Source organism: Pristis pectinata, chromosome 29, assembly GCF_009764475.1.
Source record: "Pristis pectinata isolate sPriPec2 chromosome 29, sPriPec2.1.pri, whole genome shotgun sequence".
NCBI lineage: Eukaryota > Metazoa > Chordata > Chondrichthyes > Rhinopristiformes > Pristidae > Pristis > Pristis pectinata.
The window spans coordinates 7,077,389-7,102,314 of record NC_067433.1 but is presented as its reverse complement, the minus strand read 5'-3'; the positions used below and the strand labels follow the sequence as shown (position 1 = coordinate 7,102,314).

Here is a 24,926-nt window from a genome sequence, read left to right as displayed (position 1 = left end):
GGCTTATTTTGATCAATTTCTGATATCTAACCTTGTCTTTTGCTTCTTATTACAAGTGGTTATTAATAAATAGTTTTTAACGTGGAAAACTGGCTTGTTGTGTTTCTTGTGTTGCTGGTGCATAACAAAATATGGGGCTTCTCCAGGATAGACCCAAGGCTGCGGGAGGTCGGGATCGAACTCAAGACTGACACGAGAGGTATGGGTTTGAAACAAATTGGGGCTTATTGTACGACAGATTGTCGATCTGCATGATAAATTTGCTTTCGATTGGCGTGGGTGTGCGGAAACCAGCGACAATGGGTGTTGATGCATTTATTGAATAGACAACCCTTGAGGGATTGCAGGGGGCGAGGAAGGACGAATTGTTGAGCATTGCTAAAAAGTTAAAACTTGAAGCAGCAGAGCCGTCTATGAAAAAGGCAGATATTCAGAAACTGATAGCTGCAAGTGTTTGAGGAGGACGTGTTAGAACAGTTTCCTGAGAGTAAACCGATCTCTGGGGTCCAGGTAACGCTGGCACAGATTCTGTTAGAAGAAGATTGAGGCTGAGATGGTACAAAGGAAGATAAATGCTGAGAGAGATTTGAAGAGGCCAGAGGCGGTAAAACAGGAGAAACAGCGACAGCATGAGACAGAAATGATAACACGAGGGGGTTCTGTTTCTGGTTCTGGTGGTACCTTTCTGGCCAGTAGGGAGGTTGGATTAGTCACTCCTTTTCAAGAGAATAGGGTTGATCAGTATTTTCACCATTTTGAAAAAGTTGCTCAGAGTTCAAAGTGGGCACTTGACAGTTGGTCTCTTATTTTGCCAACTGTGATTAAAGGTAAAGCTAAACAAACTTATTCTGCCCTATCTGGTAGTGAAGCAACTAACTATGAGACAGTAAAGCAGACTGTGCTTAAAGCCTATTAATTAGTTCCTGAAGCTTAAAGCAAGAAGTTTAGGGATCTGAAGAAATCTGTGAACCAGACCTGTATGGAATTTGCTGATGAATAGAAGGTGTATTTTGAACGATGGTGCACGTCTAAAAGTATAAATGAGTATTATAACAGATTGAAAGAGTTGATTTTAGTGGAATAATTTAAAAGGTGTGTCCAGAGAAACTTACAAACATATTTAAATGAGAAGTAAGTGGCAACTTTGCAAGAAAATGCTAAGTTAGCAGATGAGTTTGCTTTAACCCACAAGTTTAATTTGGGACAAACTAAGACCTTTCAAAACAGTAATGTGGATAATCCAGGTAAATCAGAAATTAAATTGGGAAGTGGTACAAAGAGGAAAATTGATCGGAAGCAAGTATCGGAGAAACCTGCTGATCGTACTTGTTATTATTGTAAGAAACCTGGTCATGTGATAGCTAATTGTTCCCTCCTGAAGAAAAAGAAGGAAAAGGAGGCAGTGCTAGACGTTTGTTTGCAAATATGTTGAAACAACTAAAAATCAAAAGGGTCTGGGACATTCTCATCAAGCTCTGTCCTTACCAGAGGCAAATGCTGAAATGTTGGATGGAGTTAGGGATGAATTCCGTTCTTTTGTGTCAGAGGGTTTTGCCTCAGTGAAAGATGGGTCACCCCTGGTGCCAGTGAAAATCCTTAGAGATACTGGGGCCTCCCAGACCCTCTTGTTGGACAGTGTTTTAACGTTTGGTGCTGAAACTGCCACTGGTGAGGTAAATCTAGTGCGAGGCTTTACAGGTGACACTGAGTCTGTACCTCTGCACAAGGTAATTTTGAAGTCTGAGTTAGTAGAAGGCCCTATTAAGATAGGACTACGACCTAGTTTACCAGTGGAAGGAGTTTATTTGTTATTAGGGAATGAACTTGCAGGTGGTAAAGTTGTCCCTGCTGTACAGCTAACCACCAAACCAATTGTTGATGATCAATTCAAATGTTTATCCATCCTGTGCAGTGACTCGAGCTCGGACTAAGAAATTGGTCAACGCAGATGGTCTTTTTCAGCCAGATTTTGTTCCCTGTGCCAGCCCAAAACAGGATTCAAGTTATGATGACTTGTCTGAGACTTTTCGGTCTTCACCTGTACATCAAAGTCCTTGTGTTGGGTCCGAGTATAAAGATTTGTCTCTATCCAGAAAATAGTTTATAATGAAGCAGACTAGAGACCCCGAGCTCGCTGTATTGAGAGAACAAGCTTTCTCAGGTGATGAGATTGAGAAAGTGCCAGTTGGATATTATTTCAAAAATGGAGTGTTAATGAGGAAGTGGAGACCTCCTGATATTCCTGCTCGTGAGGAATGGGCAGTTGTTCATCAAGTAATGGTTCCTAAAATTTATTGGAATGAAATTTTAAGCCTGGCCCACAGTATGCCTTCAGGTGGTCATCTTGGTGTAGAACAAAGCTGTAAAGAAGGTTTTGCAGCAATTCTTTTGCCCTGTGTGAGAAAGGATGTGATAATATTTTGTAGGACTTGTCACACGTGTTAGACGGTAGGTAAACCTAATCAGAGTCCCCCTGTGGCTCCATTACAGGCTATTCCTTCATTTGGTGAACCCTTTTCAAAGGTAATTGTGGACTGTGTTGGCCCACTGTCAAAGCCCAAGGGTGGGAATCAGGATTTGTTAACCATTACGAGTACAACCTATAGATTTCCAGAGGCAATGACTCTCAAGAATACTAAAACCAAAACTGTGTCAAAGGCTCTTATAAAACTGTTCACCTTAGTTGATTTGCCTGAAGAAATCTAATCTGATCAAGGAGGTAATTTTATGTCAGGACTATTTCAACAGGTAGTTTTTGAGCTGGAGCTAAGCAGATTATATCGTCTGCGTACCAGCCAGAATCACAAGGGGCCTTAGAAAGGTCCCATTCCACCCTCAAAAATATGATCAGGACATTTTATTTTGAAAACATGAGGATTGGGGTGAAGGTATTCATTTACTACTGTTTGCAGTGAGGGAGTCCGTGCAAGAATCTTTAGGTTTCAGTCCCTTTCAACTTGTGTTTGAACATCAGGTTAGAGGACCTTTAGTATTATTAAAGGAACAGCGCATTAATCAAGACATGCATTTAACTTTGTTGGACTATGATCTGAAATTTAAAAACCGATTGTAGAGAGCTTCCAAATTAACAAGGGAAATTTTTAAAGCTACTCAGAGTAAATTGAAAACATGGTATGATAAATACGCCGGTTCAAGGACTGTCAAACTAGGAGATAAGTTTATCTTGAGCGTTTCCCCACTCAGTCCAACCCTTTTCAAGCAAGATTCCATACTCCTTACGAAATTAAATCTGAGGTTAGTGAAGTGGATTATATAGTTAAAATATAGGCAAACACAGCTCTGTTATGTAAATATGCTTCAACCTTATTTTGAAAATCTATCCACAGCTGTGTTGATGACTATCGATGATAAAGAAACTAAATTGACTGGGAATTCTTTAGTTGATCCTGCTGAGAGTCATTTCAGACCAAACATTGTTTCAGAAAGACTGCCGAATGCTGTTATTGTGGAAAACCTTAAAGAAAAATTTGCTCATTTACAGCCTCAGCAAAAGCAGCAAATGAAACAGTTAATTTTAAAATTTCGAGCTTTATTCCCTGACGTTCCGAAAAGAACCACAGTAGCTTACCATGATGTTGATGTTGGGGATGCAGATCCAATAAAACAACACTCATATCGAATGAATGTGGACAAGTGTAAACTTGTTGACCAAGAGATTCAGTATATGTTAGCGAATGAGATTATTAGACGTTCCACTTCAGATTTGAGCTCACCTTATGTCATGTTACCTAAACCAGATGGCAGTGTTAGGTTTTGCACTGGTTATAGAAAAGTGAAAGTTATAACAAAAACAGGTGATTACCCGATTCTTAGGGTGAATGATTGTGAAGACAGAATTGGGAAAGCTAAATTTCTTACCAAGATTCAACTATTAAAAGAGTACTGGTGTGTCCCATTGACAGATAGAGGAAGAGAGATTTCTCCCTTTGTAAAACCTTCTGGATTGTATGAATACAATGTTTTGCAATTTAGAATGAAAAATACCCCAGCAACATTTCAGAGAATGATTACTTCTTTGATTCAAGGGTTAGAACATACAGATGCCTATATTGATGACTTACTTACCAGGAATGACCCATGGGAAGCTCATATATCTGCGTCAGAAAAATTATTTGAAAAACTTTCCAATGCCAACCTTACAGTTAATTTGGTTAAGAGTGAATTTGACCATGCCACTGTGACTTATCTTGGTTACGTTGTAGGTCAAGGAAAATTAGCTCCTGTTCAGACAAAATAAGCAATCTCTGAGTTTCTCATTCCAACGTGTAGGAGGACTGGTGGAAGATTTCTGGGAATGCTGAATATTAATGCAAGTTTTGCAAGAATTTTGCTGATATTCTTCTTCTTTAACTAAGCTTCTGAACAAGGTTGTGAAGTTTGTTTGGACAAAGCTTGGTCAGGAAGCATTTCAGAAACTGAAAGCCATTTTATGTCACCAACCTGTGCTCAAATCACCTGACTTTTAAAAGCCATTTTCAGAAGCAGTAGATGCTAGTGATGAAGCAGCGGGAGCAGTGTTATAACAGAAGGATGCCTATGATGGTATTGAACATCCTGTAGCTTACGTTTCAAAGAAATTTAATGACTATCAAAAGATTTATTCCACCGGAGAGAAGGAATTATTGTCACTTATTTTGGCTTTGCAGCATTTTGATGTTTATGTTTACACAGCTCTTAAACCACTTGCTGTGTGTACAGATCATAACCCACTAGCATTTTTGAACAGAGTGAAAAACAAGAACATAAAATAGTTAAATTGGAGTAAAATTTTACAAGAGTATTATGACATGATCACTCGCATTAAAAGCAAAGACAATATAATTGCCGACTGCCTTTTCAGATGTTGTTTGAAATGTATCTTTAATAATGTAATTTTGTTTGACTTCAAACTGTGATATGATAATAGTAAATGTATTATTTTACTCATTCTAGACGTAGTTAATATTTTGCTCCTGCAAATCAAAATTTTTCTTTTATGGGGAGTTGTTATGATCCCAGGTTGCTACTTGCTGAGTGTCCCTTTAAGACGTCTGAATGGTCGTATGTGTGGCTTTGTATGAGTGCTACGAATGGGAGCATCAATAACTAGAATGCTGCAGGTGTCTGAAGGAGGATTCACTGAAGTGCTGGCAACAGCAGATATATCTGTAAGCTGATTCTCGAAACCAGAAACAGAGGACAGAAAGAGAGAGAGAGAGAGATAGAGAGAGAGAGAGAGAGTAGATCGCACTGAGTGCCAGTCTCTGTATCTATGGGTGAAGCGCAATCGTTGTGGCTCTCACTTTACAATCCATACATGGATTTTTGGAGCAAACTATGGAGTCCACGTTGTCGTTAACCTGCACCAGGAAGCAGGTATATCTGGGCGGCCACGTATCGAGTGCCCTCGGTGTGGCATATACTTCGGAACAAAGCAAATAGAGATACTTCGGAGATTGTGGTGTCGTATTGCTTCGATCGTAAACTCCTTCTCTCTACCTTCTACTCTACATTCTACTCTACATTTTAACGTGGTTTTCAGAAGCCTTTGGTCATCGTTTTGTTTCGCGGCTTGCAGAACTGAACTGGTTTACCATCATAAGACCTTGAGAACTCTTCCTATACTGGGTGGTTTGGGAACTAGCCAAACACACGCTGAGGCTTGTTTTCCTCAATGACCAATATCTGAAGTTTTCTTTCTCCTATTATTACAAGTAGTTATTAATAAATAGATTTTAACGTGGAAATCTGGCTCGTTGTGTTTCTATTGTTGCTGGTACGTAACAAGACGCTGCCGTTTTCGCATTGGTATAGCTTTCATTGCCATCTGCTGGTGGCTCCTGCTACTTTCAAGAATTATGTGAGGATGATCTCTCCATGCTGCAACAAATAATCTACTGGTCGAGCAGCATCCGTGGGAAGAAAGGAATCGTAGTCGAAACTCTCATCAGGACTTACCACTACCTACTGGGGATACTGTCCAATACAGGGACACTGTGGTTGAATAATGACAGCTCTCTGTTACTTAAAAATTATCTTGCATTCAGAATTAAAAGGCAAAAAGAGTTCCAGAGAAAATCTAATTATCGTCTCAGGGGCTCCACGGACAATGAGACATTCCCAGGGATAAGTATAGCGCAGTAAAATTGAACGTCGTATATCTGAGATTATCTTTGTATATTATAGTATAAAAAAGAAAAAAAACCAGATTAACATCAACACAGTCTTGACTTCGAACTGAAATATTTTCGTAAATGTATTCCAACCGACAGAGTGTTGCAGAGTATGTGACAGAAACCGTTTCTGCACATAGTCCTGGCGCTAAACGGTCGTTTACAAGGATTTCGGAAATATGGTATACAATTTATTTATTGGCATTGAAATGCAAAGCTGTTACAAAATGAAGCCCACATACACATGTTATTAAGAAACATATAAGTCATTTTTTTCAGCTTCAGGGTAGCTCTATTCTTTACAGTAAAATGTTTGCTGTAAAATAATAATATAAACAGAAAATTCAACTGAAATAAACCCTGCTTCAAAGTTGGTAATTAGTCAGACTAAAAACGACGCAAATTGTAGAGAAAATCCGAGCAGTAATTTCAACATTAATAGAACGATCTCTTAAACAAATGGAAATTTATAACATAACGAAATGCACTCTCCCCACTTTCAGGTTGCATTAAAGCATCCATGTGGCTGCAGATACAAACATGTAATATTTTTCGAGAAGTGGATAGACTTAGTTAATCTGTGTCTGAGACAGTTTTCTTTGCTTTGTTTAAACATGCCTTGACGGTGGAGAAACTGGACCTGATCTCCGATGGTCGGACGGTACTTTGAACACTTCAACAGGCTTCATGTTATGGCTTATGTCTTCATAGGAACAAATAACCATCTCATTTCTTTGCATCTCAGGACACGAAGTACCTTGGAATCGCTAGTGGAAACATTTTGATTTCTTAGATCCTCAACTGACATCGCCGATTAAAACGTTATCTTCCACAAAGCTCTTAAATTCCTCCAGAGCGGCGATGATTGTGGAAATTTCATTAATTCAACACATCGTGATCGTGGAGAGTGTTTGCAACATTTATGAACTCATCAGAGTCATAAGGCAGCTGGCAATAACTGTAATGAGTGTCCTTGGCTCCATCTTCACCATCCTCAAACTCAAAGCAAACCTCACCTGGGAATTAAACAATTAGTTGTTATTAAAGCCAAATGCCAACGTCAATGAGTCACGGGAGTGTTATTGTAATTTAATCTACAGAAGTCTTGGAGCACGCAGGATTGAGATTATGAGATTAAATCCCGCCCATAGCATCCCCCCAGTGAATGATAGCACGTCAGGAAACGGGAAAATGGAGTTCACATCTAAGTCAATACTCCTATAGATATTAATTAAAATCACTCCCCAATGTGAAGGCTCGGCGAATGTCATTTAACGGCTCTGCAACCTTATATGATTTTTTAAAAATTTTTTGATAACATTAAAACTTAAAGGAACCTGAAAATCTCTCCGCCCTGACTGTTGGAGGACTGTCTTTGAGGATTTTCGGATCCATGAACATTGTCACTCAAAATGTGGCTTCAATATTCGACCAGATTAGGGGACCATGTGGAACTAGAACTATTTAAATAGAACGAAATGTATTGTTATTGGAGTGATTGACTGAGGCATAGAAGATTATTCACCAAGGGACTACCTTTATTTCAAGGTAAAACAGCCACTCCAGAGCACCGTCTAATAAAGATCAATAATCACTTAGATATAATCAACAGCCCAATTATTTTCCAGCAAGTCAGTGGAAGGTGGGAATGGAAACACTAACGCGTCATTTCCTGTTCTCTGCACCCAAGAGCAAACCCATTATTTCAGTGACACCTTCCAAAAGAAAACGTGCTGAATCAATTTCTCTGTGCTTTGTACTGTTTCAGCTTAATGTTCTTGATGCCAAAATCTGTGCCTCGACCATTCAGGAAAGGATTTCTAAGTCTTAGTAAACTCTTTGTCGCTCAGTTCTTTTACCGTTAACTATCTGCACCCACCAATTTGTTAGATATTGCCTGGCCTTGTTTGCTGGCTGTAAATACATTCCCATTCTTACTTTTTGTTTCGGAATACCATTCCCGCTGACACACTGTTTATTGTGACCAGATATTTTAAATATTTAATGCCAAATATTGCTTTTTACTAATTCGGATGGTAAAGTAAACAAGTCCAATCGCCAAACAACGAGTTCCAGTTACATTGACTGCACATAAAGGAACAGAGAGCGACAGTGATACAAAATCGACAAATGTCAGCATTGACTACTATTCATGCCCAGTGAATGTGTTGAGAATTAAAATATTTCTTAGAAGGAGGTTGTAGTTTTGCAGTGAAGGTTCGGTATTAAAGTGAAAGCATACCTGAACGTTCAATTTGAGAGGAAACCTCGCTGCGTTGAATACTCTCTACCTCTTGATAAATTGCGTCGTATACACCAACAGGAGAATCCCTGTCGAAGATGACATGACCTGTTGAAGAGAAGCCGGGGAGTTGGCAGCACTCATATTTGAAAGCAAACAGTCTGATGCAGTTTCGAATGGATCCCACATCCATTTGTGAAACTGCAATCATTGGGTACGATAGTTAATTAAGTTCAGAGTGAAAGCATACTGCAGGCAGTACAGAAACCATCCGCGTGCTGTTGCTTCTGTTATTGATATTTGTATTGGTATTGGTTTGTTATTGTCACTTGTACCGAGGTACAGTGAAACACTTGTCTTACAAACCGATCTTAGAGGTCAATTCATTACACAGTGCAGTTACTTTAAGTTAGTACAGAGGGCATTGATGGAGTACAGTTAAAAAAAACAATATCAGTGCAGAGTAAAGTGTCACAGCTACAGAGAAAGTGCAGTACAATAAGGTGCAAGTGCACAACAAGGTAGATCGTGAGGTCATGAGTTCATCGGGCATAGTCCATCTCATTGTATAAGGGAACAGTTCAATAGTCTTATCACTGTGGCGTAGCAACTGTCCTTAAGTCTGGTGGTACGTGCCCTCAGGGTCCTGTAACTTCTACCCGATGGAAGAAGAGAGAAGAGAGGCTGTCCCGGATGGGTGGGGTCTTTGATTATGCTGGCTGCTACACCAAGACAACGAGAGGTAAAGATAGAGCCAAGGAGGGGAGACTAGTGTCCGTAATGCGCTGGGCAGTGTCCATAACTCTCTGCGGCTTCTTGCGGTCTTGGGCAGAGCAGTTGCCATACCAAGCCGTGATACATTCTGATAGGATGCTTTCTATGGTGCATCGGTAAAACTTGGTGTTACAGGGGCAAACCACATTTTTTAGCCTCCTGAGGAAGTAGAGGCGCTGGTGAGCTTTCTTGGCCATGGCATCGATGTGGTTTGTCCAGGACAGGTTGTTGGTGATGTTCACTCCCAGGAACTTGAAGCTGTCAAACCTCTCGAACTGAGTACCATTGATATAGACAGGTGCATTTACACCGCCCCCTTTCTGAAGTCAATGACCTGCTCTTTAGTTTTGTTGACATTGAGGGAAAGCTTGTTGTCATGACACCATTCCATTAAGCTCTCTATCTCCTTGCTGTACTCCGACTCATCACTGTTTAAGATACGGCCTACAACGGTGGTATCAAATGCAAGCTTGTAGATGGCGTTCGAGCAGAATCTGACCACACAGTCATGAGTGTATAGGGAGTAGAGTAGAGGGCCGAGGACGCAGCCTTGAGGTGCACCAGTGTTGAGAACAATCGTGCCGGAGGAATTGCTGCCTTTCCTCACTTATTGCGGTCTGCTTGTTAGAAAGTCAAGGATCCAGTTACAGAGGGAGATGTTGAATCCGAGGTCTCGGATTTTGGTGACAAGCTTGCTTGGTATTATTGTATTGAAGGCAGAGCTGTAGTCAATAAACAATAGTCTAACGTAAGTCTCTTTACTATCTAGATGCTCCAGAGCTGAGTGAAGGGCCAGGGAGGTGGCATCCGCTGTAGACCTGTTTCGGCAATAGGCCAATTGCAATGGGTCCGGGTTGTCCGGTCGGCTGGAGTTGATGGGTGACATGACCAACCTCTCAAAGCACTTCATGATGGTGGATGTCAGAGGTATTGGTCGGTAGTCATTGAGGCATGTTACGTAGTTTATCTTTGGTACCGGGATGATAGTGGTCTTATGAAAACAGGAGGGAACCTGAGATCGAAGCAGGAAGAGGTTGAATATATCCGCAAATACTTCTGCCAGATCATCAGCACAAGATCTGAGCACGCGGCCTGGGACACCATCTGGGCCAGGTGCTTTCCTCGTGTTCACTCTTCGGAAGACTGATCTTACGTCCTCCACTGTGATCGCAGGTTCAGCAACGTTGGTGACTCTCAGAGAGGAGGGTGACAATCTACTTCCTTTTTCTTCAAACAGATGCATAAAATGTGTTAAGTTCATCAGGAAGAGATGCGCTGTTGTTAGATATGCAGCCTGACTTCTGGGATATTTTCCTCGGTATTTAAGGCGTAGAATTCAGAATCAAGAAGCTAAGGCTGCAACTGCATAAGCACAAGACAGAGCACTGCGTTCAGTTCTGTTCAATTGATCACAGGACGGATATAGTAGCGAACTCAGTGGAGATGGGCAACGTAGCTAAATTATAGTTAAGAAAAAGCATTCACTGTTTGGGATTATTTTCTCCGGACAACAACTATCGGTTTCTCTGCTAAGTGAAGCACGTTTCTCTTCTTCACTCTGGCTTGGAATCTCATAACTTTCATACACCTCAATCAAATCTCCCCCAATCCCAAAGACAATAACCCCAAGGCAGTCAAGGTCTCTTCGGAACGATCATTCACAACGTTCAAGTCACTGTGCTGTCAACAGAGTTTGATGTAGTTTCCGCAAAATCTTCTTGATGCTGAGTGCCATTCCTCAACGACTGAGGTAGGTATCCCGTGTATTCTTAAACACTTCGAGTGTCAGTTATTTCAGCTTTCACGATTTCCACCTACCCACTGTGCAGGTATTTCCTGCCACTGTTTGCTCTCGCTAAATACATTCCCTTTATTATCTTGAGTTTCTGAATCCCATTCACGCCGCATGCACTGGGGTTGTGAATATGACTCCATATGTTAAATATTTATCTTTAAGTATTGACTGTTACTAATTCGCAAGGAAAGGTAAACAAGTCAAATCAGAAACGGACGAGTTACATTTATTTCTATCCAGACCACGACATTCTGTGAAAAGGGACAACAGTTTACGACAGCACATTTGATCGGCATCATTTCTTGAGCCTCACCTCTTCTTGATGGCTTTCTCCGAGTTAGCGCTCCCAATGCGATGAGCTCACAGACGAAAAGAAACCCGAGTGTTATGCAGACGGTAGCAGGGATAGAGACTGCTTTCCCTTTCCGCCCTTAATCAGAAAGTTACAGAACAATTTAGCACAGAGAACAATGAAATGCAATTCTAAATTATTCAATGCATTTACTAACTTAGTATCATCTTCTTCTGTTCAACGTGTTACACTGTACATCTCTAAATAACTGTCAACGCATCGGACAACACCAGAAACCGGTCCAGATTAGATCGGTCGTGGAGCAGATGTGTTTCTTATGTACATAGGGACTACTGGGGACAGTCAGCATGGCTTTGTGGGGGCAAATCGTGTCTTACTAATTTGATTGATTTGTTAGAGGAGGTGATGAAGGTGATCGATGAAGGTGGAGCTGTGGAATTGTCTACATGGATTTTTGTAAGGCGTTTGATAACGTTCCTTATGGTAGGCTCACCAGAGAGTTCAGATACATAAGATCAAGCGTGACTTAGTCGTTTGGATTCATAATTGGCTTCACCATAGACAAAGAGGGTGGTGGTTGAAGGGACTTATTTTGGGGGGAGGTTCGTGACTAATGGTGTTCCGCAGGGATCCGCACTGGGACCTCTGCTGTCTGTGATATATATAAATTACTTGGATGAATACATGGTTGGAGGGCTGGTTACCTTGCAGACGATACAAAGATTGGTGGCGTTGTGGATATTGGAGGAGATCGCAAAAACGATTAGCAGGATATTGCACATTTGGGCGGAGAATAACGGATGGACTTTAATCCGGCCAAGTGTTGCACTTTAGGAAATCACCTATTAAGGGACAGCACACAGTTAATGGCAAGACCCTTAACATTGATGTACCGAAGGATCTTGGAGTTCAAGTCCATATCTCCTTGAAAGTGATTGATCTCGTTGATAGGGTGGCAAAGAAGGCATGTGGCATATTTGCCTTTATTCTTGGAGGCATTTGAGTTCAAGATTCGAGAAGTTATACTGCAGCATTAGAAAATTCTGACGAGGCTGCATCTGGAGTTTTACATTGAATTCAGGTCGCCCCATGTCGGAAGGATATGGAGGCTTGGGGAACCATGCAGAAGAGTTTTAGCAGCCTACTGTCTGGATTGGAGGGCAGATGTTGTAGAGGCAGTGTTGATTTGTTCTCTCTGGAGAGGTGGAGGCTGAGTGGAGACCTGTCAGAAATTTATAAGGTTTGGATGGGCATATATATAGAAGACAGCCGGTATCTTTTCCCCAGGGTCTAAATGACTAGTAATGGAAGGAATGTATTTAGGATGAGATGCGGTAAGTTCCAAGGAAGTGTGCGGAGCAAGTTTTTACGTTGAGAATGGTGGTTGCTTGGAATGCCCTGCCAGAGATGGTAGTGGAGGGAAGTACGAAAGAGACGTTTACGAGGCTCTTAGATGGGGTCATGAATGTACAGATCATTGAGGAATACGAATATTGTGCAGACAGAAGGGATTATTGTAATTAGGCTTAATAAGGTTTAACAAAATTCTTTGGAAGAGCAGCGGAAAGAGAGTTCAGCCAGGTGGAATGTGCTGCATATTCTGATGTTTACAGAAAGAAACAAAACTTGTTATTAAATCCAAAACAATCAATCAGAAAGCGAGTAAGAACGTCAAGTTTGAATAAGGACTACCTGAAGCAGATGAACGAGAACCAGGCGGAGATAAATCTGGACCTGAGGAAATGTTTGGACATACATTTCAGGATCATAAAATTACAAAAATTGTTAAACGTAGATCTATTTGAAGAATTAGATAAACTAGGACAAGGGAATAATCCCCTGACCCTTACCGGAACAAATGACACCGGCATCTTCCTTGTGATCACAGTCGTGCTGACCTGGCGGCGTGGAACTACAGTCGGAGAGAAAGGATTCTCTTCCCGTGCATTTCACCTCATCCAGCCAGATCACACCGTCGCCCTGGTCAAAGACCGCCCCTTCCACAGCCGATAAAGCGGAGCCACAGCCCAGTCGCCTGCAGACAACGTTAGCATCGGCCAGGTCCCAGGAGTCATCGCACACTGTGCCCCAGCTGTTGTTGGACAGGATCTCCACCCTCCCCGAACAGCTGCTGTTTCCCCCGACCAAACGCAAGCGTTGTCCTAATTATAGGAAAGAGAATAATTAGCACATGTTTAGTAAAAATGACGACAGCTGGTATAATGAAGGAAACAACGTACCTGGCGATGTTTCAGGTGTCAATCCGGATTCCAAAAGACAATTATTGAGACTGTGGGGCTCCTTTGGCATTCTGGCTTCTGTCGAGAGAGGAAATATTCCTCGTCAATCCATTCCAATATCAGAACTGACTGGCGCACATGAAGAGGTTTGTGAGCTCACCTGAAAAAACAACACCTGCATCTTCCCGGTGTTCACAGTTGTGTTCTCCCCACGGATCCGACTGACACTGCCAGAGAGTTAACTCGTGTGATTTACACGCCACCTCGTCGAGCCAAATATATCCTAATCCTTCTCCGAATGTTAGTGCGTCATACAGAATATTTTGGACAGGACCGCACTGTAACTGTTTACAGATGATTTCGACATCAACGTCATCCAGTGACTCCGAGCACACAGTTCCCCAGCTCCCATTGTAAAACACTTCCACTCTTCCTTCACAGCGATGTTTTCCATTCACCAACTGCAGCTCTTTGTGTTCTGTCAAACAATTGACCGACAACCATTTAGAGGTTATAGAGTCATACAGCACAGAAACAAGCACTTCGGCCCACCATGTCCATGCACGCCTTCAAGTACTAATCAACACTAATCTAGTTTTCTTTCTGTGCTGCGGCATTTAAAGCGCACGTGTAAATATCACTTAAATTTTGGAAGAACCAACCTCTATCACCTCTCAGGCATTATAGTCCAGATTTCAACCGCTCTCTTTGTGACAAGATGCATCCTCAAATTCCCTCTACCTACCCCTTACCCCTTACTGGAGCGGGGTGAGGTTGGGGGAGATGTGAGACTAAGGCCAATGGATTACACTAGGAAGCAGGCCTAATGGAGGGTAATCCCCAACTGCCTCTGTCTCCCATCCGAACCGCCAGCTGCCCCGCTGGATCATTAGACCCATCATTCTTCTCCCCTCCTCAAACTTACAAGGGGTAGCGATCTTCTTAACAAATGGAAGACATTTCAAATTGTGAGATTGCAAACTCAATTGCGAATAATACAAGATAGTGTGTAACAATTCGTGGTTCTTTTTTAACATGACGAGTCGTTGGTAACTGGGATATGACTGGATAAGATAATATTCCTTCATTAGTCACAAGTGCATCGAAAGACACAGTCTAATGGATCTCTTTGCGCAGAGTGTTCTGGGGGCAGGCCGCAACTGTCACCACGCTTCCGGCGCCAATATAGCATGCCCAAACCTTCCAAACCGTTATGTCGTTGGAATGTGGGAGGAAACCGGAGCACCTGGAGGAAACCCGCGCAGTCACGGGAGCAACGTACAAAATCCTTACAGACAGTGGTCGGAATTGAACCCGTGTCCCTGGCGCTGTAAAAGCGTTGCTCCAACCGGGACACTACCGTGGCTGCCCAGATAAGAGTGGAAAAGAATTTGAAAGATAACACTTGGTTGAAGCATGAGAAGTGAATTTGATAGGAATGTTCGGAGGCAGGAGGAAATTCGGTTCCTTGAAAACGAGAGGTGGGGGTTGTAGAGTGAATGATTTTGTCTATAGATTCATCAGCTTGCCCCTGCATTATGTAGAATGACAAATCTCTCGGAAGAAGTCTCACCCTTATGCTCCATATAATGCACAAATTGATGGATCCTTACCAGAACACATAACCATTGCATCTTCTTTATGAGAGCAGTCGTGTTGGCCCCATGGTGCTGACTGACATTGCCAGAGAAAAGATTCGTCACCCGAACAACTCAATTCATCCAGCCACATTGGGTCTGACCTTGGTCCACAATGACCAGCAAGTTTCGTCTCCAAAGCGTTCCCACAACCCAACTGTCTGCAAACCACCTGAGCGTCCGCCAGATCCCAGGAGTCGTCGCAAACCGAGCCCCATTCTCCACTGTAGTAGACTTCAACTCGACCAGCACATGGACTTCCGCCGCCGGTCAGCCGTAATTGTACGTGTTCTGTGGGCAACAAACAACAGATCATACTTCCAATGTGCATTAAATCCTTTCCTCAACTGAAATAGAAGTTGAAGAAAAGCCAGGGATAAACACTTGTCTGTGTTAATACTTCACTTAATATTGCCTAGGAAGTACAATATAGAATCTTCTAATTCGACCCATTACGTCTACCGCAACGGTAATACTCTACACACGATACCTTATCCACCTCCACATGAAAATGTTTTATCAGAACATGTGATTAGTCAGCAACATTCAATGTCATGTTTTCAGCGTCGAAATGCCCTGGTCCTCTTTTCAGTCTTACCAAGTTTTCCTTCGACGACAGAGCACATTGTTATGGAAGCAACTTCTATTGTTTTGAATGTTTTTGCAGTGGCTTTGTTTGAGTTGTTTCACCTACTTCGGCTACCTGTGCACATATTGCTTGCCTTACTTACCTGAGCGCTTCGATCTTACCAGATCTTCAGTTTTGCCCAAGGTAACTTCCTCCACCCCCAGCACACATACACTGAAGTTACAAGATTACCCACAGATTACCTCGCGCTGATGTGACAAATTTGAAACACAAAGTTGAACTGCAAAATGTTTCTCTGTAAGAACGAATGCATGTTGGAATATCTATCAATAGAAGAACAGATCTTCTGTCCAAATATATAGACGTAATTATACAATTTACAACAGTACATGTTCACCACATTCAGCTGGTAAGTTGGAACAAAATTGATTTGGCCATATAAGTCAGAAGGAAGTGGTAGAGGGGTGTTGTTATTCTGAGTGGAGGTCGGTGATGAATGGTGTTCCGTAAGGATCAGAGCTCTGAACCGTTGTTTGCAATACTTACAAATGACTGGATGAAAATTTAGATGGTCTGATTAATATGTTTGCAGATCACATGAAAAGTGTTGCAGTTTTCGACAGCGAAGCGGGTTGTCAAAGGATACAGCAGGATATCAGTTTTAAAGGAAGAGAGGAAAGAACTGGAGAGAGTGGAAAAGCCTAGAGGACCAAGGAAGCAGGGGATTGAATGTGGAAACGAATGACTGCAGGTGGATCCACTTCCCGTTATATTCCATGACAGAGATACCCGAGGTACAATTTTGCGTGTCTTCACAGTCGAGTAGATAGTGCCCTGAGATTTCTGAAACATCAAACCAATTATTCACCAGAACACAGGACCCCAACGCCATCGCTGTCATCGAGAAATGGATTCAATGTCAATGAGTTGCACATCTGGAGCTGCGACTCATTTCCTTGGCAGGTAACTTCATTCACCCACACGGGCCCTTCGCTCTCTCCGTACTTTGAAGAATTGTAGGCAGATATCGCATAGCCGCAGCCCAGCTCCCGACAGGTCACATTGGCGTCGTTAATGTCCCAGAGGTTGTCTTGCAGTCTTCCCCAGCTGCGATTGTAGTATATCTCCACTCGCCCATCACAGCGGCTTCCCCCATTTATTAGTCTCGGAACCCAGTTTTTCTCTACATTAAAAATGAATTGAAAGCAAATATTAAACGGAAGCAATAATATTTTATGCTTTGCTTGTTCTCACCAAATTTTCTTAATATAAATGTGGTCATAGAGAGATACAACAGGGCAACAGGCTCTTCAGCCCACTGAGTTCGCGCTGACCATCAACCACCCATGTAAACTCATCCGATATTCATATCATTATTTATTCTCCCCACATTCCTCTTCAATTCCCCACAGATTCTGCTACTCGTCTACACAATAGAGCCGATCCACATTGGCCAATTAACCTAAAGACTTGAAGGGCTTTGCGATGCGGGAGGAATCCAGGGAGATGGGGGAAAGAAGGAGTGGAATTCGTGTAAAGGTAGAGCGTGCAATCTCCACAATAAAAATGCACCCGAGTTGAGCGTTGAACACGACTCACCGGAGCTGTGAGCAAGCGGTTCTTCCAGCTGCGCCACTGTGCCTGACTTGTGGGAACGCACGGCCAGTATTTTTTTTACGATGGTGTTAGCATTTCACAGAGGGAGTAATTTATGGAAATGTCATGCAGCTTCTACTGCTTAATCTAAGGAAGAAGTAACTCAGTTTGGAAGAGTGGTACCTCACATCGGTTGTTGATGTGATCGAACTCAAAGCAAGTGGATTAAACTGGCTTCTAACTTGCGTGGGAAACAACCAATTTACATGAGTAAACACTTTGGCAATAAAGCAGGGACGTGCTTAATGTCCAAAGAAAAATTAAGCATTCTTTCAGACTTAGCGGACTCACCCGAGCAAATAACACTGACGTCACTTTCATGTGAGCATCTGATTCGATCCCAGGGTGAAATGGGACAATCCCACAATCGGGACTCGTATCCCTGGCACATGTATTTCTCGTTCCACACTGGACCTGTTCCCTTCCCGAAGTGAGCTCTTCCTTGGATTTCCGCTACTGTTCCGCACTTGAGGTGCGCGCAAACCACCGCAGCATCTTCCCAATCAAAGTATCTGTCGCAGACTGTCCCCCATTGCTGCCGCTGGCGAATTTCGAGACGACCGGAGCATCGGGAGTCCACAGACACCAGTCTGAGATCTCTGCTTTCTAAACAGTGGTAATAAAAACAGTGGCCCATCATAAATCGAATGTCGTGAACGCCTTAACTGGCACATACCTGATGACAAGCTGCTTTTAACACTTAATCACATCTTCGTACAGGGGAAGAAAATATTATCCCATTGCATTTATCGCTATCACCAATCTACATCGTCATGAATTCTTAGAGAGAAACAACACAGAGACACAGCGGCCAATTGACCTCCTAATCCCTACGCCTTTGGGATGTAGGTGTGATTTTCCAACAATCCTGGTAGGAAGGAAGCAAGCTACTGTAACTATCCCCTTCAGAATTTGTACCTGAACAAATCACTCCAATGTCTTGTTGGTGGCTGCAACCCGGCGGTCCAATAACGGGTCCTGATCCTTCTCCAAAATGAGCATTAAGTGGCGCTTCCATTGCAGAGCCGCAGTTCAGTGCTTTACAAATGAAGTCCAGACTCGATAAGTCCCACGATCCAACGCCGCAGACAGTCCTCCAAGTACCATTCGCATAAATCTCCAGCCTACCGTCACAAGCACTGTTTCCATTCACCAGGCGAGGTGCGATGGTTCCTGTGAAAAGGATTTAATAAACTGAAAGTGTTTAAGTTATGGCTTATTACTTTGAGATTTTGCATGGAAACTTATAAGTAAACCGAACATGTATACAACCGTCCGAATTACAAGCAAGAGTAGGCCATTCGGCCCTTCCATCCAACTCCAGCTTTCAATAACCCAAATTCCACATTCACTTCTTGTCGTGGAACGCTTTCACCCCTATTCTTTTCATATACGAGAACATACAGATCCCTCTGAACCTCCGAGTCGGATAATTAGGTGCTATTCCTCCAGTTTACGTTCAATATCATTGGAAGAGTGGAGGCGTTCAAAGGTAGAGACGTTGCAGTGAACGTGGGATGGAGAATCATTCTCTATACTTGGTCCATTTCTCAAGGCTGTAACATGCAAGTGGAACATAAGGAAGCCGCTCAGTGGAAAGAGCAGCAAATGTTAAGCCCACGTCAACTCGGATCGTTTCCAATGTTCTTTTTACTTAAGGACTTATAATGGAAATACAGTTGAGCATTCTATACCTCAGCTGTATTTCACATGTCTATTTCACAGTTTCTCCAAATGACTCGATTGCAAAATGCCATCTCAGACAAACTCTGTAGTTAATTACGATGAATATTTGGCACCAGTCATCAAACACTTACCACTCATCCCATTTTTTTCTTCTCTCATCATTCTCGCACCCCCAGTTTCTGCCACTCACCTGCCCACGAGGGGAAATATAAAATGGCCAATTAACATACCTAACACCACGTTTTTGGAATGTGGGAACACCCGAAGCAAACCTGATGTTCACTGTGAGAACAGACGGTGCTGGAGATCAAGACTGAACACGGGACTCGGGCGTTGTGAGGCATCGGCTGTCCTCCCTGCGTCGCGATGCTGCCCAATCAAATTCGTTATTTTTCTCAAACGCTAAACTATTGATCCTACGTGGAATAGTGTTTCCAGGGAGAGGTTTTACATTATAGTTTTGTTATATAATTCGTCAACTTCGGCGTAACATAAAACATTTAAAACTACACGTTGATTATAATCTCCATCTTTATTGAGCCAGCCAAATGTTTAGACATTTTTGACCGATTCCCTGACGCTCCGTAATTTGTACCTGAACAGATCACACCAAGATCCCGTTGATGTCCGCAGCCGGGCGGGCCGATAACTGGCCCCGTTCCTTCTCCAAAGTGAGCGTCAGGCGGCGCCACAGCTCCAGAGCCACAACCCAATTCCTGACAAACAACATCAACAGCTGTTAAGGCCCAGGATTCGTCACTGCAAATTGTCCTCCAGGTTCGATTGTCGTAAATTTCCAGCCTCCCTGCACAAGGACTGTTCCCATTCACTAATCTGGGTTTGACCCGTCCTGTGAATCAGACGTAAACACGAATGTTAAGATGCTTATATTGAAATACCATAATCATACGAACAATTTTTCTTATCGGTAGTGTCCAGTCAGTTAGATGAGGCGTGCTCTAAATGCTCTGGTGTTCTTGGGTGTACACGAGAAAGGACATGTTGATGTGCTGAATTTCTAACTGATCCATGTGTAGCTCATGGACTTCATTTTCTTAAGGCAAGAAAATCTACTGCTTATTGTTTTGTTGAACATTTAATGCAGTGGGGATCATGTACAAGTGAATACCACCCAAATTTCATGCGACTAGAATAATAGTGTAAGGTAACGTTAACATGATTAAATACTGGCTGCGCATGAATATACAGCAAAAGTTTAAAGTGACTTTGCAGTGTGACAATTGATGGAAAATGTAACGTCAGAGAGATTCGCCATGGAAAACTATTGATCTTCATTGGTAATAAAAGTTGTTCTCACAAAAGGAAAGTGGAATTACGAAGTTTCTGAATGACTGCCCATTGGCTCTTCATTAAAATGAGGAAGACTGTGATTTAATTCATAGCATAATAACATGATATCATAATGGTCTTGCTGTTGGCAAATACATCTTCCATAGATAGGGAAGACAGCCTGAATTTTGTTGGAATGAACCGACATAATGAGTATAACCTGGGTAAAGGAGCCAGAGTCTCTACAGATAGAAGTAAATAATCTCTATAACTAGACACTAATGTGCCTAAGTTTATAAAATATAATTAAATTACTGATTTTACATTGTAGAGCAACAACTAGAAACCACCCAACCACCCAACCATAGCTCTCCAAAAAAGGCTGGGATGATAATGAAAATGAGAAGATATCTGGTAAACAGTGTTGAGTATTATTGAACTATTGGACAGGGTAAGTCTGAGAAAGGATGCTTCATCAGCTAACTTCAACTAAGCTGAGTCGCATAAACATAGGAAGTCATTATTTCCTGTTAATAATGTCAGCAGAAAGGCGATGGTTAGACTGTGGAATACACCGCTGCAAAGAATATTTAGAGCCAATATCATCTTTTGCTTTTATGAAGTTAACATGGTTAGCCATTTGAATAATAAATAGTTTGTAGGTACACGAGATGGGGGACGAAATACTCTATACTTTACATCATCTTGTTTCAGAACCCTTTTTACATGCAGTTTACGGCATCTGTCCAGGTTTTTTGTGTTGGTATGTGCACACTACGTGCAAATCCGGTATTTATATTCTTTTCCTACTTTATCTTGAGAGGGGTTAATGTACCTCCTTCTGGAACTGCAGTATGTATCCCCAAAACGTTGTTCGATTTGGAGTTCAGGATGTTAAATGTGAGAGGGGAGGGGTGTTTGAGCATCGTGTGACTGGGATGCAAAAGCGGGGGTGATGGTGAAACTATGTACTTTTCGCCTTTCCAAACTGTGGAGATCGTGGGTTAGTAGTGTTGCAGGAGAGATTCCTCTTGTTAGAGCAAACAGTAACCGCAGAACATGGGATGTGGAGGAAATGTATGATTAGTTTATATCTATGGACTGTTGGGAAGTTAGATTACTTTTCTTCTCAGTGGTGAACATTGATGCCTATAGAGCTGTAAAGAAAAGAGTAGAATATTGAATCACCTTCTCAATTTATCCATTGTTGGAGCTAGAGAAACTTTACCTCGTCAGAAGAGGGGACACTGGAGAAGTAAAACCGAGATGAAATGACTATTCCTTGTCGTCAAAGCTGTACAAAGCCAAACTTTGAAATAAGGAATGAAGCAGCTACATTAAATCAGTGGAGATTAATTAAACCAGTCTAGCACAAAAGACACCTTGCTGATGTTTCGGCAATATACACGTTGTTAAGGAACCAATAGTCAAATTTGATTTTTCATTTGGTACACAATTTTTCCATAAAATCAACTAGATTTTATTTGTTTTACCTGCGCAGATGACTCCGGCATCTCTGTCGTGGGACAAAGAATAATGACCCCATGGATGTGATACACAATTCCGCAGAGCAGTCTCGTTCCCGCCGCACGTCATAGACCCTGTCACAATGGGCCCTGACCCTTCCTCAAAGTAAGAACTGGCTGGCGCTGCCAGAGCGACCCCGCAGCCCAGCTCCCGACACACCACAGCGGCGTCCGCCAGGTCCCAAAGAGTATGAGACACCGTTCCCCAGCTTCCCTTGTACTGAACCTCCAGTCTCCCGGCGCATCGACTCCCTCCATTCGCCAGTCTCAGCTGAACGCTTTCTGTTACACATCAGAAAATAAAAGGTCACCTGGCCAGTCCTTTCGACTTGTTATCTAGACCACTGACAGTCCCACAGTTGTCATGAAGTCAATCGGCAGAGAAACAAGGTCTTCGGCCCATCCTGTCAATGCCCATCATCTGTTCCCCATCAGTGATCCCATTTACCAGCACTTTTCTGTAGCCTGCAATACGTTGGCATTGCAAATGCTCGACTAGACATATAAATGCTGCGAGCGTTTCACAAACGCAGCACTGGGCATCAACAGAAACAGATCCCGAGTTCGACCATGCCGTTTGGCTCTCAGCACGTAATAGTGAAGTGAGCAGTGAGAACTGCTTTGGGTCTGGTAAGACTGTCAGCGAAACCCATTATTCGCTCTCTGCCCTTCAGTGACCCCACTGCCTGGTACCGTCAATGAATAACGCAACTTGAGTTGAAAATCATCAGTAAAATCAGTGAAAACTTCCCACCCTCATCGAAGTGTAGATTACCTGAAAGGTCAGCCTGGGAGACCACATTCCTGCCTGTAAAGAGATACTTAGAATTAGAGCCCGTTGTGTGTGAGGGGTAGTGTGGGGAGGAGGGTAGTTTCTTGTAAATAAATCAAGAGAAGCCTCAAACAAGCTTAACTGAGAGAGAAATATTCCAGACACATTGCAGAAGGGTGATAGCAGTCTCTATGATTTTTTTTTCATCAATGACCTATCGCTAAGTGCTTCACTGCGGCAAACTAATTTTAACATTGTTTTATTTGTATACACCAGAGGTTCTTCATCTATATAATGGCAGATGGGCGCATTTCCTCCTTGTGACCTGCACTAGGATTTGTTCCTTCTTGATTTTCGAAGGATATTTCACAGAAGCAGAAACACTGTGTGTGTGCAGTATTTGTAAAAGGACGAAGGGAAGTTAGGCTAAGTTCCCTGGGATAACAGGGAAACCCATCTAATTTCTATTAATGCGAGGAGCTTGAGGGCCAGGATGCCTTCTGGAGTCATTGATTATGGGCTCCATCTTTAATCATCAGCAGTCCTGATGTAGAGTCTCGTCCCAAAACTTCAAAAATTCCCTTTCCCCCACAGGTCCCCCTCGACCCGTTGAATCCCTCCGTTGGGATGTATACTTAATATGTTGATGGCTCTCTTACTGTGGGGTTGACCGCACTCTGATTCCAATGTTGTTTTTAAATTCCTCAGTAAAACCAAGTGAAATGAACCGTTTGCAAGTGCTCTCATACTGCCAATAGTCTATGCTGAGAGGTGCTCAGCAGAATTCCACCATGGCAAATTTCCATCATCATGTTGTCTCCCGACGATCTACAGAGATATTTTATGCTCCAACTTATAGGCTTCAGGTGGTATTAAAACCAATTACAACTGATCTAAGCCATTAATTGAAATGCTGCATTTTCTGTTAGCATTGATAACATTTTAAGATCAAAACTGAAGAAAAGTTTGACGATTCCAGAGGCAGAGATTTAAAAGCCCAAATGAGATTCGTGGTGGCAATGTTTCATGGGATTTAATCAAAGGGATGAGAAAGTGAAAAGTTACATGCAAAAAAATTAACTTAATAGCAGTTTCTTCGGTCTGCCAAAAAATAAAAAATTACATTGTATCAAGTGAAAATTATTGGCAATTATTTGACTCTTGATATATTCGAGAACGAATAAATAGCTGTAAGATATACTTCTTGATAAAACATTTCAGTCACGAGACTGGCTTCGCTGATACCATTCAGTCCAGAATTTATTGGCCAATGGACGAAACTACAATGCGAACCCAAACAACTATAAACACCTTGCTCCTGTCTGAATGAGCAACACCACCAAAATAGTTCGACATGACCATTCTATTCACGATCCGTACGTATTCTTCTAGTTTGATGACAAAATTGGGTATGGGAACGAAAATAAAATGTTTTTCCCAGAGGAACCGAAGTAAAGCATGTGCTATGAATGGCAATAGATCACATGAAACATCCATTTTCCTTTCCTTCAATGTATATTACTGCTGAGCTTTCATATAGCCGAATTTATCGCACTAATCCATGGTCTGAATCATAATTCTGGTTATATTAACTAAAATTACTTTGCATTGATTGGAGACACCCAAGTCATCAGCAAAAAAACGTTTTGTATGCACCGAGAATCATAAAATGGAAAGAACGGAGGCTGCAATTTTAATCGTTAATGCACCCGGTACGAATAATTGCAATAATCGTCCCGAAAATAGACAACTAATCTATTCAAGTACTAAATGGAAACAGTGGGAGATTGAGTATTATCACTTGGCGAAAATATTTCATGGAGAAGGACGCTGCATACCTGGTCCGAACGTGTTATTCATAGTTTGTAGAAAATAGGCAGAAAATGAAAAGAAAATTTGAAAGATTCATTACTAATTACTAATAAGTACAAATGTTACACAACATTGAGTGAAGTTAGACTGTTCAGAATTTTGAAGATTATTTCTTCCTGGGCATTAGTGTTTAATGGCACATGCTCCCTGGATTCTAAAAGTAAGCCCTTTTAACTATGCAAGTAAAATTCGACTACTGATCATTACAAGCTGAAGCTATATCATTATAATTAATGTTTAAATCTACGATACTCAAGTGCTGGACCAAACCCCTAACAGCGACCAAAACACTAAAAATTTAGTTAATTTTTCACACAGCACTTAAACCGAGCAACTTCAGGGAATAAAGTGCTTTTGCTAG

The 24,926-nt window shown here is 42.1% G+C and overlaps 1 protein-coding gene across 1 annotated transcript in view; it reads right to left on the bottom strand.

The window, feature by feature from the left end:
* Window positions 1-24,553, bottom strand: part of LOC127584162 (deleted in malignant brain tumors 1 protein-like) — a 50,937-nt gene extending 26,384 nt beyond the window's left edge. The window contains exons 1-6 of the mRNA XM_052040742.1: window positions 24,532-24,553; window positions 21,953-22,203; window positions 19,701-19,821; window positions 18,338-18,592; window positions 17,711-18,025; window positions 16,632-16,946 (exon numbers count right to left, since the gene is read on the bottom strand). Of these exons, the coding sequence (XP_051896702.1) occupies window positions 16,632-16,946; window positions 17,711-18,025; window positions 18,338-18,592; window positions 19,701-19,821; window positions 21,953-22,203; window positions 24,532-24,553 (1,279 nt within the window). The remainder of the gene's footprint in view (window positions 1-16,631; window positions 16,947-17,710; window positions 18,026-18,337; window positions 18,593-19,700; window positions 19,822-21,952; window positions 22,204-24,531) is intronic.
* Window positions 24,554-24,926: the final 373 nt, after the last annotated feature.